Source organism: Centroberyx gerrardi, chromosome 21 (assembly GCF_048128805.1).
Source record: "Centroberyx gerrardi isolate f3 chromosome 21, fCenGer3.hap1.cur.20231027, whole genome shotgun sequence".
Lineage (NCBI taxonomy): Eukaryota > Metazoa > Chordata > Actinopteri > Beryciformes > Berycidae > Centroberyx > Centroberyx gerrardi.
In genome coordinates, this window is record NC_136017.1 from 9,885,175 (window position 1) to 9,901,818 (window position 16,644).

The following is a 16,644-nucleotide window of genomic DNA, read 5'->3' on the forward strand; positions in this document are numbered from 1 at the left end:
ACGCTGGAAGCATAATATAATTTTTACCAAAAGCATTCATGTTTAGAGTCTGTAACGTTACCGGATTGGTAACTAACTTTTAGGCCAGGTTTTACTGTTGAGTTGATCTTTTTTGAAATAGACGATCTTTGGTTTGACCTGCGCTGTCTCGTAACCATAGCGACCCCGTGCGGCAGTGGCGCGCTACAGCTAGTTTGCATATCCTGTTTCTCTGACTCAGAGAGATGATGATGATGGCTGGTAGGAGAGGAGCCTAGCTAACCTGTGCTGCATAGATGCTCGGACTGCGGGACAAAACTAAAAGCAAGGTAGAGTCAAAACAACATGTCGAGACATTTTTGCGTAAGATATTCGAAAACTAGACTTGTTGACTTAACTCGTCGCTTTGTTTAATGTTTACATGACGTTATCTACGCTATCCTGGCCACTACGCTGGCTACTAGCTAAACTGCTGCTAACCCATAAGCTTCCTCCTTGAGGTGTTCTTGCATGTTTCGATTATGCTTTATGTTTTTATGGATGTATACACAAGATTGATGAATGTCAGATTGACGCTTAAACTTAACTTTGCTTTATCTTTCTGTGTCAGCACTAATTCACACCCCGTCTAGCTTCTCTTGTAACTGAACACCTGCTAGACAGACAGCCAGCTGGCTCTGAGGGATATTATTCTCTTGACTCCTTGCTGTCGCAGGTGTCTGATCCCTGCGCTAACAACCATATTAGATTAGCTTTTTAGCGTTTAGCACCGGTATGCCTTTGTTTTACCCGTGGCTCTGGTTTGCTCCTCTCTCATAACCGCATTATAACTGAGGGGGAAACAGCTGTCAAGTCAGGTCTCACCCATGTATCCAATATCCAACAAATTTGTGGATAATTACTCCACAGTATTTTAAGTGGTTCTCAGTGTAGGGTCCTGTTATTTTACTGTTATTTTACTCCCTAGAAGTTACCACAATGAGTGTATGTATGAGTTTGACTGTTCTGATCATCTCTCCCCACTGTGGTTATCACCCCACCTACAGTAGACAGTCTTATCAAATGGGGATGCTCGGTCTCGTGTGTTGTTTGGGGATCCTTAACATGGTAAAAATGTTGAGTTACTGGTACAAATGCAAGACCAGTAGGCTCATCGCCCTCCTACAACTTAACTAAAACCATCATTGACATCGATCACCATTCAGTTTCAGATTTTTGTATCATATCTTAGGGCCATGTAGTAGCGTGTTTATCCTAATGCGTTCTTCATCTGCCTAAAAATCATCTGTATGTTGTTTTATTCTGCAGAACAAAGCGAAAACTGATATCAAATGATGGACGGGTATGTGTAAATTCATTGGCAGCATACATATGTCAGGGTTATCATTCATGTTTATTTATTTAAATGTCTACTTATATTTATTTATAGCCACTTTTCTTTTTAATGTGTTTCCCATGTTTTTTCTATCTATCTACTATTTACTATTACTTGATTTTATGTCTTTTTGGAAAGCACTTTGAAAACTCTGCTTTTAGATTAAAAACCCTATAAATAGAGTTTATTGTCATTAGAATTGTTACTACATTATAAAACACTCTTTTCGTAACTGGGTCGGTGTCACTGACTAAGCGCTGCCCTGGGCCCAGGTTTGCGGGAGACATGCTGAGCGGCGGCCGGGCTCTGCTGGGCGAGGACAGCTCGGTGATGGCCCGCATGCAGAAGAAGTTCTGGAAGACCAAGCAGGTTCTCATCAAAGCCACGGGCAAGAAGGAGGACGAGTACGTGGTGGCGTCCGACGCAGACCTGGACGCCAAGCTCGAGGTAGGGGAGGCCGGACGTTCTCCATGGAATGCAAGCGTTCTTTTAGTCTGTCTTTATTCAGACTTAAAGGGGCGTTCAGTAATCTGTGACCTTTATGGACCTCTCTCGGTGATCAGTAGGAATTGCAGCAACATTGATAGAACTTGTCTCCTCCTACACAAGTCTCTGGCACAGCATCCCCCATCCCCCTCCTCCCATCCCCTTGAATGCTGGCCTATATTTGATACAAAGTCAGATTTTCACAATAGAGATCAGTAAGCTGGCTGATTAGAGCAGAGATCCAACAAAAACAGTGAAGAGGTAATATATCCCCAATGAGAAATACTGTAATTAGTAAGACTGCTTTGTCATTTGCTTTTTTTGGTGTGAGAATGAAGCTTGTCAGCCTTCGTAGCTGAAAAGTCTTGTGGCGCCGGTCGCTGGCACTGTCCTTTATTGTTGAGCAGTTGAAAATGCCAGAGAGTGGGGAGGGTGACGTGTCTCGAAATTCCAATGGGAGGGGAGTTTCTGAGGGCGAACTAATTGTTGAGACATCGGTATTGATCAACAACTCTATTAACCCCCTGTAGATATATCATGGTCATATTGTGTTATTGGGCAGTAAAAATCTTATTGCCCCTTTTTAATGTCCTGTAAGGGAAATTTGCAGTCAGGGTTTTACGATAGAAATACAAAGGAAAAATAAAACACGAGTTATACGCACAGGCTTCTGCAGTGCATTTTTGTGGCACATGCTTCTAAAAATAAAATCATGCTCGCTAGAAAAATTGGGAAAGGAGCAGCCGGAGATTCAAAGTAGCAATGGGTATTTTCAATGATTTTTAAAGATTGTGCTCTTAAATTTCTTTCCTGTGCTCCTGTAGAGCCTTGTAACAGTAGCAGTAACTAGTGTAAACTATAACATGTAGGTCTTGATAACCACATTTCAAGTATGAGCATTTACTGTCAGCCTATGTAAGGGATTACGCCAGCTGGATAATGTACATATGAATTGGAATAAGGCTTTTCTAAATGTCAGCAGCATGTTGGCTCAAGGTTTCCTCCGTTGTTTGCGGCCAGTTTGTGCTGTCTAGGTGTAACAATTCCAATTATATATATGTGGGAGTCTCATACCACACTGCAGCTGCGGTAATTATGTTGACAGGGTACAATATGTTCCTCCGCCTCTCGGTGAAGGCTCCCATTTCCCACAGATGCTAGAAATGAGAATGGACAGTTTGGACCGGCTGAACCTCGTTGGCATTTAGTCGTGACGGGGCTGTCTCGCCGTCCGGTCCTGCGAGACAAGGACGCGCTACAGTTTCACAGAGCTGCTGGGGAGGGACTGAGAGGCCTTTGTTCGCTCTGGAACTGGAGAGCTTTACTCTGTCCTTCTGCTCACATTGTCCCCCCGCTTCATCCCCGGGGAGACGGCAACGTGGAGAGTGAGAAAAGAGGGGGAAAGGGGAAGAAGAGAAGGAAATAACTAAGTGTGAGGCAGAAAGAGAGCCACTAAAAGATCCCAGTGGCGTTGTACATGTGACATATAAAAGGAAAGAGCAGCTTAATCTCAACTCTGTATTTCTCTCGTTTTATTTTAAGAGCCAGGGCGATTGCAGTCCCAGCAGCTCTGTCATTTTGCTTCGACTCCTTTATGAACTTTATCCTGAATTAGAGCCTCTCCGGAGCAGCAAAGCAGCAAAACCGCCAGAGCAGATTAGATTTAGACTCGCTGCTGGAGGGGAGCCTCACTGCTAACTTGATTTATAAGGGTTTTTATCACAGCAGCGCCTCCATGCATTTTAAAACTTAATATTATCTGGATTTGCTTTGCTTGGTGTAACCTGTGAGCTGCTTGAATGGGCTATTGGATAGGATTTTCCCCAATATTTGTTCAAACGTTGACAACAATCAATTGAGGCGCTTTTAAATGACATCCATGTAAACACCACAAGACGTGTAATTAGTCAGTTTAATGATGCGATTCTTCTTCTTCTTGTGGATTATTGGAACTGTGCTGTGCTCTTCTCAGATTTCTTGGCACAGAAGAGTCTACAATGACTTTACTGCTGTTGAATCATCTTATTTTTTTAAATGTCCCTTTTCTTTCATCAGATTCTTTCTCTGTCTCGATGATGGAGGAACTTTGTTAGTTGATGACGCAGAACGCACACAACAAAACTGAATGTGTGCTTCTGCATATAAGTGCTGTGTTCAAGTGCATGGATGTTTATCTCTGTCTGCCTCCGCTTCTGTACCGGCATATGCCGTGACTCAGATAGAGCAGTTATTATTAGATATAAATGTGATCTTGCTCAATCAGCGAGCATTGCTCCTCTCTCCAAATCACATTTTAAAGTAACAGAGGGTTGTGCAGAAGCAGTGCGCTGAACGCAGCAAGAGATCTGTCAGGGTTTGGGCCAGTCTCAGATGTTTGGCTGCTGTTGAGGCAGTGAGCCTGGGTGAAGGTGGCGACTGTTTAGTCTGCAGTTAATCAGTAACTGTACATATGTTCAAATCACCTCCGCCTCGTCTTACTCTCTCCTCAGTTAAGTCTGACTACCTGCATGCAGCGCTCTACTCTTCTTCAAAAGTTAGGCCTAACAACAGTGGAAAACCTCTTTTTTCCCATTGGGATAAACAACTTCTGTGTTATTAAAACTCTGACAAGGCCTATAGGGCTTTGATAGGCAGGGTAAGAAACTGACTTTTTTTGCACACCGTCCACAGTGGCTTCTGGTTTCCACAATTCACCACTTTCACTATTTTAGCCGCCAAGTTGGTTTACAAGAGAACTGTAGTTCTTTTACCTGCCAAATCCATGTTTTACCAGCATTTAGATGGAGGCTGATGGTCAGTTCCCACCCTGGGCTGAGGTGGTAATGTCACCAGTCAAGTGAATTTCACACAGGGATGTTAAGCTGTTGGTTGAAGACACTCTTAATGGCACACAGCAACCTTTCAGGAGCCAAAATGAGGCTAACGGCACACATTCAGGAGCCCTCGGCAAAGAACAGACGCTACACATTGAAAAGATACAAAGCAGGGCTGCATGTTTATGGCTAAAGGGAGAATCTTGATAGCTTTGCTAGATATTGTGCTCACGATTATTAACCATAATTATTGTTGATGATGTGAGAAACACAATTATTTTGCTGCACTTTTGGCATCATGTATCAGCTTCTTGACTATTTCCAGCTAAATGTTTTAAATGAAATGCCTCAATATGGCCAATATGTCCTTATTCTAAGATAATTCATTGTTGAAGCTAAAATGACGATACACGATTACACACGATCGGTTGTGCAGCCCCAATACAAAATGTACTGGATATTTCAGAATTTCCCCATGGTCAGGTGAGCTGTCAAGAGTTAAGAGAAACCTTTACCCTATTGAGCTGATTTCCATTAGCTCCTGTTGTATGTCTAGGTCTGAAATTAAAAATCATCCCAGCAGAAAAGGCTCAGGAGAAAAGCAAATATTGAGCGTGAGATTCAGCGGTCATTGTAATTCCACTGAAATATCACACTGTTATCAGCTTGTGCATTATACCTGAAGGTTATCGATGGAGACGACAGCAGTCAGAACGATTTGCATGGTCTGCCTCAGTACACACACACACACACACACACACACACAGTCACACACGCCTCTAATCTTACATGAATCATTGATCTTGCAATGTAGGTCTTGTGCACACACCCTTATGTCTGTGGTCTCCCGTCCCTAGTGAAAACTCCTCTCTAAAACGCACACACACACACACACACACACACACACAAATACAGCACACACACTGAGCCTAATGCCTTATACTCTGTTATCCCAGATGAGCAGCCGGCTCTAAAAGTCGAGCTGACCCTTTCATCCCTCAGTCTTCCCTTCCTATCAGACGGCAGCACTGGATTGGCCTCAACATCTGTGTTGCCATGACACACATTATATTGAGGGGTGGGGGTGGGGGTGTGCGTGTTGGGGGAGGGGGGTGGGGGGGTGCAGATGGACTGATGTTTCTCTGTCTGTTCTACCCTCCTCATTCAATCACTGTTGCTGTCTGCCAGATGGGAAGACAAGGGGCCGACTGCCAGGCAGACAGAGAGAGAGAGAGAAATGTTTGTTCACCGATTCAGAACATGGAGCGCTGCCTCCACTGAGGCAGAAAGACAAACATTACAGTCTTCACGACTCATTTAATCTAGTATTGAGTCTTAAAATCCTTATTTTTGTTAAAACAAGTGAACAAATCCACCAATGGGGTGAGATAATCCCACTTTTTTTCAATGTAAATCCACTTATTTAAAGAATTCTGTAGATACTAGCAGTGGGATCTGCCTTATTGCAAGATATTGTCACTTGGTTATGGAAAATTCTTTAAAAAAAAGTCAAACTGCATTGGACATAGGTGAATCAAAATTTCAAAAACACACAGTTCTACCCTGAAGATGACTCCTAAATTTAATAGTAACCTCATTTTGGAATGAAACTCTGTATGTTTTCTTGTTTGTGAGGCTCTGTCCGTGTCCCAGAGGAGTGCTGAGTGTTTTCTAACAGCCTGTCTGTCTCTGCAGTTCTTCCGCTCGGTTCAGTCCACCTGCACGGAGCTGATGAAGGTGATCGAGAAGTACCAGCAGAGGATCACACGTGAGTCAGATTCATAACTAGACCTACCATCGTGATACCGTCTCTTAGCTGACTAACACAGGGGGGCGGCCGCTACTCGGTCGGGCCCACGCAGGATGGGAGAGTTTAATGGAAAGTGTGTGAAATCACTCTCTCCTTGATTTCTAAAGGATGTGGTATTTTTAGGTTATGGGATGTCAGGTTTTTCCAGGGTCTCAGATGTTTAGGACACACGGCTAATCATTAATCCCAAATGGGGGACTCGGTTTTTCCTGCTTTTTGTGTTTCTGATCATATTCCTGGTTTTTGAGATGACTTTTGCAAACTGGTTTAACCTTTTTAGCATTTATTCAGCCTCTAACATTAACAAGTTTAGGGTGAAACTACATCAGCACTCTTATTTTGAGATGTTTCATAGCTTCTGAAGTGGTCTTCGCTGTGGTTTTTTTTCCCCCCACTAATTCACTTTCTTTTGGGGTTGAGATGCTCTTTAAGCCCTTCGGGGTGTCCTTGTCTCTGAGTCTGTATTTCCCTTTTTTCTTGCCTTTTTAAAAAGGTTTATCGTGTGTGTGTACGTCCAACTTAAACTTCCACCTCTCTCTCCAGACCTGTCCCAGGAGGAGAACGAGCTGGGCCTGTTCCTGCGCTTCCAGGCTGAGCACGACCGCACCAAGGCCGGCAACATGATGGACGCCACCAGCAAGGCCCTGTGTGCCTCCGCCAAGCAGAGGTCAGCTAGGCATCGTATGAACGCACAAACCAAGGATTATGTGCTGTAACGATGAATATACGACCCGTTCGAAACAAGAGATATTTTGCTACGCTATGAGATATTTCATTCTCTTATGTCTTTATCACACACACCTTGCCTCCCCCCCTGCAGGCTGGCGCTGTGCCCGCCGCTGCACCGCATGCAGCAGGAGGTGGAGACGTTCCGGCGGCGCGCCATCGCTGACACGCTGCTGACGGTGGGCCGCATGGAGAAGGCCCGCACCGAGTACCGAGGGGCCCTGCTGTGGATGAAGGACGTCTCCCAAGAACTGGACCCAGACACATACAAACAGCTGGAGAAGTTCCGCAAGGTAGGGGGGACGCTGTGTGTGTGTGTGTGTGTGTGTGTGTGAGAGAGAGAGAGAGAGAGAGACAATATACAATATACAATGTACATTTTTCTCTCTGTTTCCAGGTCCAGGCCCAGGTCAGAGGGACGAAGGGCCAGTTTGAGAAGCTGAAGAACGATGTGTGTCAGAAGGTGGACATGCTGGGAGCCAGCCGCTGCAACATGCTCTCCCACTCCCTCTGCACTTACCAGGTACAGATGCAGTGTGTGTGCATGTGTAGAATAAGACATAAATCTGCCAACATGAGATACAGTATCTACATTTGGAAAAACAGACACCTACTTTTGCAAAATTCCTTTTCGCTGAAAGGAAATCTATATCGGCCATGGTTTTGAACTCCTTAGATATATTAAAATGTGCATTTCAGAAGATGCAATCATCTGTAATTTTGAAATATTTAACAATGGACATCAAATAATATTTTTTCTCCCAAAACAGATATTTTGTTCTCTTATATATGTGGCATATGGGGGGAGGACATAGAATTACTATTTTTATTGCTTGCTCTGCCAAATGTTGATCAATATGAGGGTGATGTGATGGGATGCTATGACAGTTTAATTGCTCTACCTCTACCTCTGAGAGAAATAACGATGTATCTGCTTGTTTGTTCTTTCCTGTCTCTCTTTCTCTTTTTCTTTCTTTCTTTCTTTCTTTCTTTCTTTCTTTACTGTCAGACCACTCTGCTGCAGTTCTGGGAGAAGACGGCCCATGCCATGTCAGGGATCCACGAGGCCTTCCAAGGACACGTACCTTACCAGTTCAACACTCTCAAGGTAATTAGACATGCGGGAGGTAGACCGGTAACTTTACTGACACTTGAAGAGACACTAGGTCGCCACACAGCGCATACAGTTGGTGTCATTTTTTAGTACCCAGCCCTCGTGGCTTGAAGTGTGTGGCTGCTAAGCGACCGACGTGTCAGTGTAAATGTCTTTTATATCATATTTTACGGCGTGCTTCCCTCTCTCAGGACCTGCGGGACCCCCTGGAGCAGCTAACAGAGATGGAGCAACAAGAGGACAAGAAGGAGAAGGCTCTACAGAGCAACACAGACAGGTGAGCATGCACACAGACACACACGCGCACACACACAATCATGCCGTACCATCTGTCTCCTTATGTATTAGTGCCACTACTCTCTTCTCTCTGCTTCTCATCATTAACACACACACACACACACACACTCCTGGTGTCACTCATTTCCCATCTCTGTATTTTCACGCCGGTCTCTCCTCTGTCCTGTCCTTTCCTTTCTGTCTTGTATTGCACACAACCATCTCAGCTATGTCTTCATCAAACATGAGGCCAATGTCATGCCCGTTTTCACTCACAAGTAAGTGTGTGTGTGGCAGGTTTTGCGTGCGTGTGATCACTAGTGACCCACTAGGTACTTCAAGGCTTTAGAACAGCGAACCTGTGAATTGCGTAGGTATTTCTGCAGGAGGCGAGTAGTGTGGCTCCAAATCAGATGGAGGCTACCGCATTGCTATAAATAGCAAAACTATGTCTCACCAATTAGATAAGGCACTTTGTCATTTTCCCTTCCTCTCCCTCCCTCCTTCCTTCCCAGCCTGGTGTCCTTGGACGATGACAAGCCATCAGGAGGTGCCTCTGACGCCGGTATGTACCGCCCCCTGTGGGCTGAAACGTGGGATCAGTGAGGATAAGGTGGGATGAAATATTAATGATCCCATGAGGAAATTAGGTCATTGCAGCAGCTAACAGTAATAGGATAAAGCAAAAAAAAAAAAGAAAAATCACAATAAAACAAATGTATTAAATATAACACGACTACCAGTTACAGCACTAAGACACATTAAAGGAATAGTTCACCCTAAATGAAAATGTGGTCATTAACTACTGCCAGCATATGCTGCCGTGCAACATAATCCAAGTGTTTTGTAGCCAAACGATTGCACTGTGGGTCCAAATGTTTCTGCTATCAAGCTCCATTGTAGCTGTCCAAGCTGTCATCTGCAAAAGCTGCAGTGCTGAAGTGTTTTGGGGGGGATTATTCCTTTAATGACACATTGCTCGTGTCAGCGCAAGAATCACGCTTTATGCCGTTTTGGACGTGCACTTACATGGGTGTGGTTTCATCTGCAGGCCCCGCCCAGAGCAGTGACAGACAGAGCCAAACCAGTGACAACGGTAAGTGTGTGTGTGTGTGTGAGTGTGTGAGGAAGTGAGAGAGAGCCTCTAGATATATGTTAATGAGTGTTTGCTGTCCTGTGTAGCCAGTACTTGTGTAAATAGTTCAGATGTGTGCATATTGATTCCGGGCCGTTGCTGACTGTCGATTGGGTGCCTGTTATTTTTACGCTCCTCTGATCTCAGTGTAGTAAACCCATCATGTACTCTAGCCCTGCACGATCTCAGTGGGTCGTTGAGCTCGGCGGGCACCGACGACGACCTGATGCTCATGGCCTGTGACCTCGCCCAGCCCCAGCCCCAGCCCCAGACCCAGACCCAGCCCCAGCCTCCTCCCCGGGCTGTGGACCCAGAGGAGACCTGGAGCTTCGGAAGCTTCCAGTCCAGCCTCTCGCAGCCGGCCGCCCCCGGTAACACAGGCTGTGTGTCTCGCTGTCGACGCTGTGGTTCTGCTCTCCTGTTACCCTCTGCCTGCGATTTCTCCCTTCACGCTGACACGCCGGTTCTCACCTTACCCATCTGACTTTCACTTGGATGTGACAGAAACGCGTCTCTTCTCTGGTTTAACTCTTGATTCTGCTTTTTACTCTTTGATTCTGGGTTCAATCTGCCGGGCCTGTGCAAGGATCTTTGTTTCCTTCAAGTTTCTCTTCTGTCTCTTATGAAGAACAATCGAGCGCCTACTTCACTTGTCAGTCTCACTTCTTCGACATTCTGGGCCGTATTTACTAAGCGTTGGCGGCAACCCTCCATCTCCTGGCCTCTGGCTCAGCTACAGAGGTGACTCTCAGTCTGCTGTTTCCCCTGTGCATTGTTAAAATCTCTTGTCATATACTGTATGTTTCACCTAACAGACATGCACACTCAGTACTTATATATATTGCCTCAGGTATTCTAATTGGAAATTTGCTACTGACTTTGCATAAGTAATCTTAATAAATCAGTCGCACTCGTTCAGTTGAGGAATGGTAGTAACCAGCACGACTCTTAGTAAATACGGCCTTCTGTCTTATCTCTTTCGTCAGGGTCACAAGTTTGTTCTGTAGGTCAAACATTGCATTGTTTGGGTGTCATATCTCTGCTTAGGTTGCTATCTGTCACCAAAGTGTGCTTGGACTTAACTGTGTGTTCTGACCTTTTCAGAACTGTTTTGCCACAATGTTTGCTTTTGAGTTTGCCTCTTCCTTTTTTCCTAACATTTTTCTAACTCCTCCTCTCTCCCTCTCTCTCTAGACGGGGACCTGCTCTCCGCCGGTCCGTCCCATCCCGCTGGGACCGGGCTGAAACCAGAGGAGGAGGACGGGGAGAGGGGCGACATAGCTTTCCTCAAAGACCTGCTCAGCCCGGGTCCCGGGGGAGCCGACGAGTTCAGCAGAGAGTGGCAGGATGCTTTCGGGCTGTTCGAACCCCCCAGCCTCCCCCCTGCGGCCACAGGACCACAGGCGGCGGCTACCAGCGGAGGCCCCGGGGCAGCGGCCCGCCCCCCCTCCAACCCGCCCAGCCCCACCGGCTTCTTGCCCTCCCAGCTGCTGGATCACAGTCTGAGCTCCACAGGTCAGGCACACTGCCCTCCGCTGGTGGGATGACCTCATTGCAGCACAGTGGTGTCCCATTGTTTCACCTCTGCATTAGATATTTGTAAAGAAGAATGGGGGGAAGTCTGCATGATAGTTTAGTTGCTTGGATCAACTAATGGTTGATTGAACTGGTCTAAAATCTGTGTATCGGTGGGAATTATTAATTAGCATTTATTAATTAGGGTTTGATTTCAAAACGCTATTTGAAAAAAAAATTCCTACCTAAAATCTTTCAGTCAGTATTTCAAAACACAGATGATTCTATTGTCAAAAACTCAACTCTTTTATAAGGACAGATGTTAAGATGGCTCAAATTTTAATTGTAACCCATCATTTACTTTACCTTCATGTCTGCAATTCTTTTTGTAAGTGTAAACCCCATTTTCTTTTTTGGGGGGGGATCAGATCATTTTTTCTTAATCTGTTCTGTTTCTTAGGCTGGTCCACCCCACCCATGTTCCAAGCCCCGCCCCTGCAGCCTCCCTCTGGCCAGACCCAATCAGCTCAGGCGGCTCCAAGTTCTACAGCCAATGGTAAGACAGATGCTGCAACACTGGAAGTAATAAATTCCCCCAAAACACATTTTTACAAACCTAAAGCTAACCTCACCGGTATTACTTCTTTATCTTGGTTGTGCTAATAACAAGCTGTACCTCTAGAGCTGGCACGCCATGTTATTGAATCTGTTGTAATTGATTTGATGTGTGTGTGTGTGTGTGTGTGTGTGTGTGTGTGTGTGTGTGTAGCTGCTCCAGGTGGATCCAGAGACATGTCAGCCTGGTTCAATCTGTTTGCGGACCTGGACCCCCTCTCCAACCCCGACGCCATCGGACGCTCCGCGGACGAGCTGCTCAACGCCTGAAGCCGTGTCTGTGTGTGTGTGTGTGTGTGTGTGCACAGCAGTGTATATTATCTTCAGTGTGTGAACAGGAGGAAACAAAGGTGTGGATTTCTTTTCTTTTTTTTCTTTCAACTCCCAAGTAAATGAACACATGTAAACACGGATGCACACGCACACACACACCTGCATTTCTGTCACCCTGGGAAATGTGCACACATCTGCACACACAAACCCACACACACACACACACACACACATGTACGCACACACACATGTATTTGCGTTACACTGGAAGACGACCTGCATATATCTTACACTGGAAGATGAATTGAAAACACTGGAAAACGAGTTGAAAACAGTGAAAAAACGAAAGATTGTGGAACACTACTTCTCAGCGGCTCAGGCTTGCTCTCTGTAGCATTGAAAATGACTGTTAACACAACTAGCGGAGCTCGTATTTGCATATGCACACAGCGAAAAACCCATGAGGCGTCGTATATCTTAACATCACAAAATATTACCTTTCGCAAATTAGTTATTCCAGCTTCTGTCGAGCAGAGAGAGTGTTTGGGTGGCCTGTTTGTTTTGGACTGTGGTTTGTGTGTTGCGTGCGTTTCTGTATTTTATTCCTGTTTGTTCGGGCGTGTGTGTGTTTGCCGTGTCTGACTGTATACACATTGCAAGGGACCTGGGACCTATAAAACTTCTCTATTTACTCCTCAATATTGTTTAAATGCTATATATTGTAACACATGATTGTCACCTATGAATGAAGACCGTGTATTTTGGACAGATGTAGGACATAAGATGGGAAACGGGGTGTATTTGCACACAAAAAGACAACAAACGGCAGCAGTGGAAGGATTTGGCTGAAGCACAAGCTGCACCGGGACCGACCCTGGATCTCAAAGTCTCCGCCACTTTAATAAATAATGTGATACTTTATCGATCCGCGTAGGGAAACACTTCTCTTCTCGCTCTCCACGGCTGAAAGATGCATTCAAAAGCCAACGTTGAACTGCGAAATGTCTAATCTCTGGAGGAAACTGACAGGAGCCCGAGCTGGAGTTGCATTACAGGCACAGCGGAAGTTTCAACACCGTCCCAGTTCCGGCTTTTGCCTCTCGCCGTGTATCCTTCCACCTTGGAGGTTTAAAATCATCCCAGTTTCCAATTACCTCGAACGCAGCGTCAGGGTAAAAACAGGATGTTTGAAATGGTCTTCAGCATCTCACTTCACAAGCAGAAGTCCATGAGGCCAAGGAAAATGTGTGAAGTTTTTTTTGTGTGTGTTTTCTTTTGAGGGAAATGGGAGTGTGAATGCAGGGACTTGATTGGTTGTTTGCCCCTCCCTAATGTGATTTTTTCATTAACCTACGCTGCATCAAAATATAATATTTATTTTCAGACTATCAATATCACTGTTAGAGCATCTATTTTTGTTGCGCAGTACACTGGGAAGAGGTTAAGACCAAAATAACACTGTAAAACTCTTATTCACGTCTATTTTTAGGTCTGACAGGGATGTAGTGTATTTTTCAGAATGTACAGATGGATTTTGGAAATATTGATGGTATTGTATCGTGAGAAATATATTGACTCTGGAGAACTGTGTTACCATGCAGCATATTTCTGACTTACAGTTAATGCTATAATGGATTTTACAATGGATTTTTGGGAAAGAAACCTATTGCTGAGAATCATGGGCCTGACCTCTTTGAATGTTTACCTGGTCCTGCTTTTTTTTTTTTTTTTTTGGTTTTGTTTTTTCAATTGGGCTAATGACCAGTTGCAAAATGGAGATGCAGATATCGATCCTGTTTTTGTCTCTTCGACCAGTATGTGTGTATATACTGCCTGTTTCCAACATGCATCTTATCTTATTCTAAGGTAAACTTTGAATAGATTGATGTGCTCTTACGTGCACACGTGATTCTGGGTCAGGTCCTACTGGGGGTAAACTTTATATTCATCTCAGCATTTTGATCACAGCTATCCCTCTATATATGACTGAACAATTATCCTTGTACACATGAATCAACACAATATTCTGCATATCACCATGGAAACTGACCTCATACAGATAAGGTCTATGTAGGTGTAGATAAGAGCTTACCTGCACATGTACCAACCCAACACTGGCGTGTATGTAATTGCACTCAAGGTGATCATAGTGCATCATGGGGTGTTTTTTTTTTTTTTTTGGGGGGGGGGGGGGGGGGACCCTGCCTTGGATCATGGATGAGTCAGATAATGTGGAAAAACACTATTTTATACAGTGTGTATATTAGTATCTCTGCTTTTGGGGGGGAAATCCACCCCTACCTGTACTTTCTTTCTCTTTATTATGTTTTGTTGTGACACATGGACTCAGTAACCTTTTATTCTGCTGACAAGACGATTGTTGATGCCAGAGTCAGAAGGTTGGAGATGCTGTGGGATGATCTTTCATTTGTCCCTCGTCTTTGAGAAGGAAACCTGGAAGGAACTTTACTGATGTGTGAAAGCCAGTTGTATTTGTGTTATTCTACACTTAACGCTTTCTTTACACGCTAAGAAAAGGAATGTATTTCTCAAATCAGTCACAAATGCTTTATTTAATTCAACTATGCCTTTTATTTCACTCGAGGGATTTAACGTCAAAGGATGAAAACTTGGCAGTTCAGTTTTCCAATAAACTGGACAAGCAAACAAATAGTCTTGAGTCATGTTGTTGAGAGGATTTGAGGGGCTTCATTCCAAAAAGCTGTTTATCCACTTTGAAAAATGTTGGTACCTGAAATTCATCAGTCAGTATTTCAAAAACATATAATTCTGTCCTTTAAAACAAAACTGTTTTGTAAGCAGAGGTTTAAAATGGACTCTTAGCTTCAATAGTAACCCGTAATGTGCTTTGCTTTCATGCAAGCAGTCATTTTGTGAGGTTAGTCGTCATTCCTTTCAACAAGTGGATATTTCATTTTGGAACAAAACTCTTAATTTCTTCACCAATTAAAAAAGGTTGTTACACTTTTTGTCTTCAAATAATTTGAACAGATTGTATCCTGGTTGTTGCTTCTGCCAATTCAGGTCACTATACATCAAACCACATCCTTACTTCTCTCTACTTCTAGTCTGCTACAAGTTTATAATCAATCAATAATATAATTTCCATCTTGACAAGCTACATAGATAGCAGCCGTTGGTTTGCTCTCTTAAAATAGTATAGACTTGTTAGTGTGCACTGAGAAGTTAGTACATTTTGGTACTGTTGTACCCTATTCACTACAACCTGAGATGGACAATGTAATCTATTTTTGTATTAGTTTAAAATCCTTTCAAGACCCAATTACACTTCCTCCTGAAACAAGCCCGATAAATAAGAAATACATTATTATCATTGTTATTATTCACAATAATGAGACATGTAGTAATTCACAGTACTCAGAGGAGGGGGGTGTATATGGTACAATTTTTGACTCATTCAAATACATATCTTTGTCAGCCGATAATACAAACACAGTGTGCCTCCATATTTACAAACCCAGTACATTCCTGTTCCACTGTAGCAGGCACAGTCAAGTAGTAATGACACATATACAGTAGGATGGGCCTGAGCATGGAGAGACTGCTATCAACCCAGAAACTGCACTGCAGCCAATCCCACTACGCTGACATCAACATGAGCACAAGCACTGAGGCAACATCGTTTATCTCTGTAACTCATCCATAACAACGCCTCTGCATTAATGTTTCTCTTACACTTGGTACACCAGATCGAGGTCAAACAGCATTTGCAAACACTTTTTTTGCGAATGTTTTTTTTAGCCTACTTCGGTGCCAGATGGGTGGAGTTTACCATGTAGGACAATGCAATGAGTTGCAGAAGATGGACACAATCAAAGGAAAGTTTTTAAAGTATATTTTGTGTATTTTTCTGTGATTGACAACTTACCTAAGACTGGGGTTCCACTGATACGGGCGTTTGAGGGCCGATACCAGTATTTTTGGATTGAAGCTGCTGATGAGTGATTTTTTGTGCTGATATTCAACATGTTAAAATTCCAAAGCCTCTGAAACAGCATTTAGATCATCATGTGACACTGAAACTCTCCACTGAACCCCAAACTAATGATTATTGTAGGGTTAGCAGCTCTTTAAGGCAGGGTGACCTGCCTCGCTTATTCAGTGATAAGGGGAAACTCTGGGATACATTTGGCCTTTAAATGAAGAATTCATTTACAGAAAACATTATTGAAAAATTGAATGAATACACTAGCTTTGACTGGCCGATATCCGGCCAGTAATAAAAAGGCCAAATGCGGGCAGATAAATCGATCCAACCCTAAGATTATCTGAGCTGTCCTGATGCAGTAAACCCCACCCATCTGCTACTCCAGGTACTGCAGGTTAAAACATACACCAAGAAGTTATTTAGAAACACTGTTTGACGCAGGTCTGGTTCGTGCAACGCCTTCTATCCTTGTAGCTTGCAGTGCAGTTTTAGGGTTCGCCTCTCCAAGCTCGGGCCCTCTGCAGCCAGAGGGACCCGGTCCTGCGAGGACGAGGCTC

At 44.1% G+C, this 16,644-nt stretch overlaps 1 protein-coding gene across 1 annotated transcript; it reads left to right on the forward strand.

The window, feature by feature from the left end:
• The first annotated feature begins 219 nt into the window (after positions 1 to 219).
• On the forward strand, positions 220 to 13,926 carry ical1 (islet cell autoantigen 1-like). Its single transcript, XM_071906883.2, has 15 exons — positions 220 to 308; positions 1,288 to 1,321; positions 1,627 to 1,801; positions 6,349 to 6,421; positions 7,007 to 7,130; positions 7,284 to 7,482; positions 7,587 to 7,712; positions 8,199 to 8,297; positions 8,495 to 8,580; positions 9,095 to 9,144; positions 9,631 to 9,675; positions 9,888 to 10,085; positions 10,909 to 11,229; positions 11,690 to 11,785; positions 11,999 to 13,926. The coding sequence occupies exons 2-15, from the start codon at positions 1,311 to 1,313 to the stop codon at positions 12,112 to 12,114; spliced, it is 1,719 nt and encodes a 572-aa protein (XP_071762984.2). The 5' UTR covers positions 220 to 308; positions 1,288 to 1,310; the 3' UTR covers positions 12,115 to 13,926.
• The last annotated feature ends 2,718 nt before the right edge of the window (positions 13,927 to 16,644 follow it).